Raw genomic sequence first — 8,431 nt, forward strand, 5'->3', positions numbered from 1 at the left:
CCTTGGAAAAATAAAAGATCTTGTAGGCCCTTCTAGGTCTGGGTGGTTTGGGGCTTGCAGAGAGGCGTGGGGGGCTGCGGCTGGACGCCCGGTGTAATGGAGCCAGCCTGTAGGGGGTATTTAACATTTAATTCCCAGCCGGTCCGCCCCTGTTCCCGGACTGACAGTGGGTAATTGGGAAAGAGGACGTTGCTCTTTTGATGGCCCGCGCCGGCCAGTCTCGCCGACGCCACACTGGGTTTGACGTCACGGGCCCAGCCCCAGAGCCGGGAGCACAGGGAAGGGGGGTGGGTAAGGAAAGGAGGGGAGGGGGATACCCGGCGGGGAGGGCCGAGGTCGGCCCCGGGACCCCTTGGTGAGGCGAGGGGGAGGGAGCGAGGCCAGAGGGAGGCTGTAGCGCGTGGCCTGGGGCGGAGAGCCGGGCTGCGGGGGTCTGAGCCGGGCCAGGCGCCGGCCTGACCCGCCTCGCTGGCAAATGCAGGCCGGCCTTCCTCCTCCCAGCGCGGGCGGGGGAGAGGAGGGGGCTCGAGGCCCGGGGAAGGGAGGGGGGAGGTGGTCCCGACTCCCCGTCCGCCGGAGCCCTCAAAGCTGATCCTGGCCTCCTGCGGAGACGCCTCAGCGCCCTGCTGCAGACCTGACGGCCCCCTCCCCGGGGCTCCCTGGCCCTGGCCCGGCCTAGTGGGTACCCCCTCCTCCCCGGGAGCCGCCGGCGGAGCGCCGGTGGAGGAAGCGAGGAGACCCAGGAGGATGCCGCCGCCGCCGCCGGGCCCCGGGCTCCTGCGGGGCGTGAGGCCTCCCTCGCCAGGGTAAGGGGCTGTCGAAGGGCCTGGATGGCCGGGACCCTGGGGGCGAGCTTCCCGGCGCCGAGCCAGCGCCGAGCCAGCGCCGGGTCCCGGGGCCGTGCTTGGGGCGGCGAGAGCCAGTTCGGCCTGTCTGCAACGCCAGGGCTCGAGGCGGCTGCTTTAGGCGTCAAGTTGAGCAGGGTGTGTGTGCCCTCTTGGGGAAAGGGTAAGAAATGGAGCCTCACTTTCTCTGCTCGGCGGGGTGAGCTGGGGCCCACACACACCCCCACACAGATGCCGCAGGACAGGTCCCTCCCACCCCGCTCCCGGGAGCGCAGAGGCTCTGTCCTGAAGGAAGTGGGTCACCCAGGCCGGCAAAGGAACCCGAGCCCGCGGCGCAGAGGGGGAGGAGCGCGCCCCCGGGCCCAGCCCTGGGTCTCGGGGCCCAGAGAGCAGAGACCCGCGCGGCCTGCGCCCCCCACCCGAGCCTGGCGACCGGCGCATCCAGGCGAGCTCCGCGGGGCCGAGGTGCCCGCAGAAGCGGGGCGCCGCGGACGCACAATCGCCCGAGTGCTGAGCCTCGGGGTCGAAGTCATAAAGTTCCTAATCCCGCGCAGGGGGAGTCAGCGTGCCTCGGACCGCCTGGGGCGGTCATTTGAGCGTGTTTACTTAAGGACTTTGCAAGCGGAGCGCGCGCGAAATAGTCGGATTTCCAGCGAGGCAGCAAATATTTGCAGGCAGGAGAAAGAAGAGGAGCCGGGCCGCGACGCCGAGTCCCTCCCCCCGGAGCCGCGGCGCCGGCCTGGGCGGACCCGGCCGCGCGGCTACAGACAGAAATGCAGCCGGGAACCTGAGGGACTGGGGGCAGGGAGGGCGCGGAGCTGCAGCAAAGGCCAGAAATTGGAGTGCGGCCCCGAGGCCCCGGCGAGCCGGGGCTGGAGGAGAAGTCCCTTCCCATTCCACATCGATCAATCTTCCTTGGCTGCGATCGGTCAATAAAAATGGTGTGAAGCGGCCGCGGTTGCCGTGCGTCTGGGGAGGAAGTGGAGGCCGGAGGTGCCGAGGCCGGCGCCGGCGCCCCACACCGCCCGGGTCCCGGCCCGGCGGGCTGCTGGCTGCAGGCAGGCGGCCAGTTCATCGCCCGGAGCCCCGCGCTGCCCGGCGGGGCCTTTAATTGGGTGTCTCCATTTTAATAGTGGCCATTGTTGGAGCAATTAGCGAGAGACAATAACCGCCAAGAGGCGTTTAATTCGATTCCTTGCGCTGCCTGCGCCCGACACCAGGGCGCTCGGCAAGGAGAGGCTGGGCGGGGAGGACCAGGTTAAGTGGCGACTCCCTTCCCCGGTGGTTTGATCGTGGGTGTGGGAGTTCTCGGGGGGCAAGTTGAGAGCAGAAACAGGTCCTGGTCCAGGACGGAGAAGCCAGTCCTGGGTCTGGACTGCCCCGCGGGGCGCCTCCCCAGCGGCCCCGCTCGCTGGGCCGCACGCGTCCACGCTGCGACCGCCGGGTGCCCGGTGCCTGTTCGGGGGAGAAAAGCAGAGAGCACACGGGCGTGGAAAACAGGCCTCCTTCCTCCGCAGCCCTAGGGCCCCCGCCTCGATCGCCCCATCGGGAAGGGAGAGGACCCCCCCCCCCTTCTGGCGCGTCCACACCTTCCCCTCCTATGCCTCGGCCCGGGGATTAGGTTACCGTGGCCGGGCGAGGATTGTTACTGCTTACTAGGATAGCACAGGTAAAGCTGTGTAAACAGCTCGCAGTCTGCCGGGCGGGAGGGTTACGCCGGGGACACGGCCCAAGGCGCCACCGCCGGCCGTGAGCTGCCCCGGGGAAATAGCCAAGGAGCCCGCTTGGACGCGGCGCCCCGGGACCGCGCAGGTTCAACACATCCCGTGCTGGATCTCCGCAGTTCCCTTCCAAGCCCCGTCTCTTTCCCGCATGAACTGAAACGCAGAGAGTGGGAGAGAAATCAAGGCGAAGAGAAAAGAAGCAGGCTGTGACCCGTGCTGGCCGCTCTCAGATGAAACACGGCGAGCGGGGGACCTGGGGAATGCAGAGGAAAAGGGGACCCCAAAATTCACTGTCGGAGGGCAGATGCTGGAGGTGGAGACGTCAAAGGGGAAACCCAGGGAACTCAGGCGAAAAAGAGTTCCGGTCGCGGAGCTCGCTTCCCGGTTCCCACGCCCACCCGCTTCAGGCCTAGGGTCTACCTGTCCTGGAAAGATGCCACCGCTTTGGGTGTGGCGGTAGGTGGTTTGATTTATTTATTTTTTCCTTATTCATCTATCACCGTTTAAAACTCGGAAGGAAACCCGCCCAGGCCAGGAGGAGCTGCTAGAGTTGGGGAGAGTCAAAGAGAGAGGAGATGCGCTCAGAGATTGCCCACTCCTGCCCTGCTCCCGACCGCCAGGTTGGGTCCTCCAGCTTCAGGGGATCCTGGCCCTCCCTCTGCCACTACCCTCTTCCTCTCTGGTGAGAAAAAGCCCTATGGTATCGAGATTTAAAAAAATATAAAACATTAGGTAGATAGGGGTGTAGCGGAAAGAGGGAGGGAGGGAGAAGACAGGGGATTTCTGTTTTCCAGTGTAAGAGTGCACGGCTGGCGGGTGGTTTTGGGGGCGGCCCCAGGGCTGGGTAGGAGTGAAAGATTACCCTGGAGAACGATTAGAAAGGAATTTGAGTCACCCAGAGGAAGGGCGCACCTCCCAGCTGCCCCTCCTTCCTGGTCCTGGAGGTCTGGGGGGCAGGGGAGAGACCCAAGAAAGGAAGATGGGATGGAGGGGGTCCAGCGGTCCCGTGGGCCCTCCCCAGCCACTAGCCATTCATTCAGCTCCCAGGGATGCCACTAGCCCTTAGGTGGAAGTTCCATGCGTCTAGACTCAGGCTCTCCTTCCAGAGGGTCCTCAGGCCAGTCTGCTGAAGCGTCCTGGGCTCCCTGGGAGCCGGGAAGTAGCCACCAGGGTGGTAGATTCACCCACAGGAACTCCAGGCCCCAGCATTTTTCGGAAGAGAAGGGGTGCGCTTGGACCACCTGCTCCATTCCCCTTCACACACCCCCCCCCCCCCCGCCTTGTTGCCCCTGGCCGACCCAGCTCCGAGCCCCAAGCGCTCACCTTGGCCGACTCTCGGGCCACTACAATTTGGAGGCTTAATCTTGGAGGAGGGCTTAATCTTGGAGCTATTGTGTTTTTTCGCGTCTCTGGATTAGCCAGGACACCGGGTGTGCTCGGTCCCGGATCGTCGGCGGTGGGCTTCGAAGGAAGGAGGGAAGGGGGGGTCATAACAGGGAGAGGGGACATGGGGAGAGACTATTTCATTCAGATCAGGAGACAGGAGAGGCGGCTTCTCAAAGCACAAAAGGTTCCTGTCTTCCTCTGGACATGCTGAAGCCCCCACGGTAAAAGCCGTGAATGTGTGGGGCTCAGAGCTGTTAGGAGACGGATTCCCTTCCTTCCAAGACTGCACCCGCCAGCCCGCCCGCCTCTCCTCCCCACCAGGCCCCCTGCCTAGTGCTTGGCTCTCCGCCTTCTGCCACCTCTTGGACCTCAAGCCATTTGTTATATAAAGCAAAATAGCCACCACGCACAGGAGTCTGCAGACCCACAGCGACGGACACCCAGGGAGACCTCTGCACTGGCGCTTTGGGGAACAGGGTCCCTTTCTCCCCCTTCCAGCGGCCACACCTGCCCGCCACCACCTCCAGTCTGCCCAGCGACCGCAACAAGCAAAGTGCAGTTCGGACTCCAGTTCCAGGGCTTCCTTGGCCGGGCCGCTGCAATCGCCCCCTCCGTTTATTCCCAACCGTTAAGAAAACGGTGATCAGAAACATTGGGTTCACACACAAAGACGTACCGCAAAACGAATGCACATTAATGTGTGAAGAGGCACGGAAGCGAAGGAGACAACACGTCAATGTAGCCCAGAAATGCTAAGAATAACTGGGTGCTTTGGGATTCTGCCCCCACACACCTTATCAGGGTCCCTAATTCCCTGCCACCTTCGAGGGTTCCCAGACAAAATCCCCTTAAGTTCCCAAAGAGCGGCTCTCAGCCACCAGCCCCCCACATACCTGCCCCTTCCGCAGGCTCTCTCTGTGTGGCCCTGAGCTGCTGGGCGGCCCAACACGGAGGCTCCACCAATGAGTGCCTGGGGGCGCCCACTCCCATCCACTCACTGCACCCCCGACTTACCCCACCTCATATATCAGCTGCAAAAAAATAAAAAGAAAGAAAGAAAGAAAAAGCAGGGTGGAAATATCAATAAAGGAAAATGCAGTTTCCTCTGTCTCTGGGCTCTTGGCTGGACAGACTAACCCCACGCCGGGGTCTCCACAGGACTGGCAGAGACAGCTTGCGTACAATGCGGTGGGGGGGGCCTGTGGGGACCGTGCGACAGCGTCCACTCACCCGTGTCCTTGGAACCCAGCTTGTTCCTCAAACCGGGAGCCTTAGGCCCGGCAGGGCGGCTTTCTGGAAGCTCAAAGCTGGTCCTCGGGCTGCATACCACAAGGGAATCAATATTGGGAAAACAGGGAACCTGACCGCCTCCTGGGTGTTGGTCTGGCTGACCTGGACACAATGTCCCTCTCCTGTTCGAATGGGCAGCAAACTATTCTTTTCCTTAGAATCACACAAACATTCAAAAGGTTTAATGGTGAGCCTCCTGCCCACAATCGGCCATTTGGGCCCCGAAAGCATGGCGCCTATCCGGACCCTTGGGTTGACTCGACTGGCCTGATTAGGACTCGGTGCCGCAAGCCAGGCACAGGACCGCCCCGCCTCCCCAGCCCCCCAACAGACACACCTTCTCTGCCACAATCGCTATGGAGTGGAGGGCTGCAAAAGCTACCTCATTTGCCTCTTGAAAGTTCACAAGCTCCTTCCTCCCCATAACCCTGGTGTCCTAGTGAATGCGGGCCACAGGGGAGGAGAAAACAGCCAAGAAACACGGGAACCAAACCTCAATCCTGGGGGTTAGACTGGTCTCCATCCCCTGCCCTAGACGGAATCCCCGGGTCAGTGTCCCAAGGTACCCTGCGGTATCGAGAGGAAAAAAAGAATCTATCAAACCAACTCTCTTGTCCAGATCCACTCAACTTCCCATGCATTTTAACCGATTCCTGTCTTTGTGGGGAACTGCCTCTCACTGACCGACTGCTTGGAGGTCTGTGGGTCCAAGGTCCTAGGAGAAAGCAGAGCTCTCGCCCCTCTGCCCATCCTGCTCCCCAGGACCCGGGGCACCCTCTCTGTGGTTTTCTCAGGCTGTGGTTTTTCTCAGGGGGCTCCTGGAAGTGAAGGTGCCTGCGGGCCACCAGCTCTCCAGGGATGCCAGATGCCCACACATCTGGACTCCAACTTTTATCTCACAGTGCACAGCTGTTTCTTTAATTATATGCAGAGACAATGAGCCTAAGCAAACACTTGTGAGCAAAGGGAAATAAGCATGCAATTGACACTCGGAACCCTCCACCACCTTTGGGAGAAGCTGAGCTGCTTCTCCCTGGTGAGTTCTTTCCCCCAGTCCTCTGCCCTCTCTGAAGTGGAAGACGGTGTCCAGCGTTTCGAGCATTCCCATCGTCTCTTACCGTTCTGGTTAGTTTTTCTCCGAATGCTTAGCTCGACTAGCTTTTTCCTCCATACAAGGGCGTACGCACACACACACATACACACACGCACATCAGGCTCACCCAAGGTCATTGCAGAAAGCCAAAGATTGCCAGTGACCGGAAAGAAAGAAAAACAATAAAGACTGGGGTCTAGTTCACTTTCTTCCAGGAGCAGCTGTGCCTTTGGGGTCGAGACCGCCTCCTAATTCTCTCCACGTGGAGCAGGGGAAGCGGGTGCAGAGTTCAGAGAGAAGAGAGCGATAGTCACTGACCTGGGTGTTTTGCTCCCGCCAGCCAGCTGTGTTATGTGTATTTTTCCTGACTTGCCAGAGATCCGAAGGTAGAAATGACAGGCAGACTTGGCCGGTGTTGTCGCTGCCGTGGTCCTAACCGCCCCAGCGGCTCACGGCATCTCACGCAGCCTTCCAGCGAGCAGTAAAACCTGGGTGATGTGCATCCTTCCTAGGAACCCCCTCCCTCCGCCTCCTCCTGCTCAGTGTAGAGAGCGGAGCTCTTCCGGGTTGTGAAGGGGGGGAAAGGGAGGGAGGAAAGAAGACAGGGAGAGGAATGGATTTCACCCCCTCTTGCAAACACGCAAACCACACATCAGGGGTGTGTGCAACCAGCAGAGTTGGGGGGAGGGGAGGGTTGGGGGGCGGGGAGACTGCCTGAAATGTGACGAGCCCCTGGCGCCTCACAGCCCACGGTCTCTGGCAGAATTGGAGTCAACACTGCAAATGTCATCAGTAGTGTTGACTGGGTCATTACCTACCGTAGATAGAAAACGCTTTTGCGGAGTCTCTGCCTCCCATTTTTGGAGCAAGTGGGGACCCAGTGGGAGCGTCTAGAGTACCACCCGGAGCCACCCTCAGCAGGGCCTCTGCCCTTCAGCGCTCTCCGTGTCTCCCTTCTGACTCTTCCTCCTGTTCAGGTGGATGCTTCAAAGATGCCTGCACTTTGCCTTCGTCTGTCTTGGGTCCAGTTGGCCAAAGTTTAGGAAAGCAGAATGGTTGGCGAATAGGCTCTGGGCGGGCTGGTGCCCTCTGTCCCTCCCGGTGGTGGGCAGGAAAACATTTGGAGGTAGGCATATCCACATCACTGCACGCACTACACAGACGTTTGGGAAGGAGACTCTCCAGGGGTCCCAACTCATTTCAAGAAAAAAGGAGGGAAATTTACCATGTAGGAGACTGAGATAAGGGACTGCGGATCGGAGGTAGCGCTGGGGAGAAAGTGTCTGAAGGAAAATTACCCTATTAGTCTACCTACCAGACCCAGCAAGCCCCAGCCCTCTCCTCCAAAGCCCCCTCTCCTGAACCATCTCTGCTTCTGCCGGTGGGAAATCAAAAAATAATCCACGGAGGAGGAAATCTGTCATAAATAAAATTCTGCAAGAGTAAAATGAGACTCCTAAACGCTGGGGTAGAAAGGTCAGGGTCCGTTTGTTTTGACAGGTAGCGCTTTCCCTTCATAATATTTATAGGGCTCGAATATGGAGACTGACTTTAAAAATAAATAGATCTTTGGGAAGAAATAAAACAAAACGTATCCATCGCTGGGCCGGGAAGTTAAGAACTTTCTCGCGCTGGACCCAGTTCGGTAAAAAGGAGTTGCCCCGGCTTCGTGCGGCCAAGGGTTTAGGGGCGGCTGTTCCTTGTGGGTGTTGGTGGGGGGCGGGGAGAACGAGGCCACTGGCCAGCAAGGGCAGAATGAGGGGTGCAGAGGTGGGCCGCGACCCGAGAAGGGAAGTGGGGAGGGTCGAGGGTTGCGGCGTGAGTGTCAAGTTGGAGCTCCGGGTACGCAGAGGAGGTCAGAGCGACGCCCAGGCCAGGGGGCGCCAGAGCCCCTTGGCTGCGACACGCCTGCGGCCCGCGCCCTCCGCTCCGCGCCCGGGAGGGGGGTCCGGGTCCGAGCGCCGGACGGGGGCCGAAGGGCCTCTCATCTGACAACCGGGCGGGGAGAGCAGAAGAGGTCTCCCTGCCGCGGAGGGAGCCCCGAAGCCCACCTGGCGTCACGATGTCGGCCCTCCCGGCCCCCTGCCCGCTCC

The 8,431-nt window shown here is 60.8% G+C and overlaps 2 protein-coding genes across 2 annotated transcripts in view; both read right to left on the reverse strand.

The window, feature by feature from the left end:
- GATA3 (GATA binding protein 3) overlaps window positions 1-1,920 on the reverse strand; it is a 23,382-nt gene extending 21,462 nt beyond the window's left edge. The window contains exons 1-3 of the mRNA XM_029955591.1: window positions 1,868-1,920; window positions 687-933; window positions 318-405 (exon numbers count right to left, since the gene is read on the reverse strand). Coding sequence (XP_029811451.1) covers window positions 318-405; window positions 687-933; window positions 1,868-1,920 — 388 coding nt within the window. The remainder of the gene's footprint in view (window positions 1-317; window positions 406-686; window positions 934-1,867) is intronic.
- A 90-nt stretch (window positions 1,921-2,010) lies between these two features.
- LOC115305376 lies at window positions 2,011-6,796 on the reverse strand. Its single transcript, XM_029955592.1, has 4 exons — window positions 6,792-6,796; window positions 5,186-5,367; window positions 2,502-2,722; window positions 2,011-2,300 (listed from the first exon to the last, which is right to left on the reverse strand). The coding sequence occupies exons 1-4, from the start codon at window positions 6,794-6,796 to the stop codon at window positions 2,028-2,030; spliced, it is 681 nt and encodes a 226-aa protein (XP_029811452.1). The 3' UTR covers window positions 2,011-2,027.
- Window positions 6,797-8,431: the final 1,635 nt, after the last annotated feature.

Source organism: Suricata suricatta, chromosome 10 (assembly GCF_006229205.1).
Source record: "Suricata suricatta isolate VVHF042 chromosome 10, meerkat_22Aug2017_6uvM2_HiC, whole genome shotgun sequence".
In the NCBI taxonomy this organism is placed as follows: domain Eukaryota; kingdom Metazoa; phylum Chordata; class Mammalia; order Carnivora; family Herpestidae; genus Suricata; species Suricata suricatta.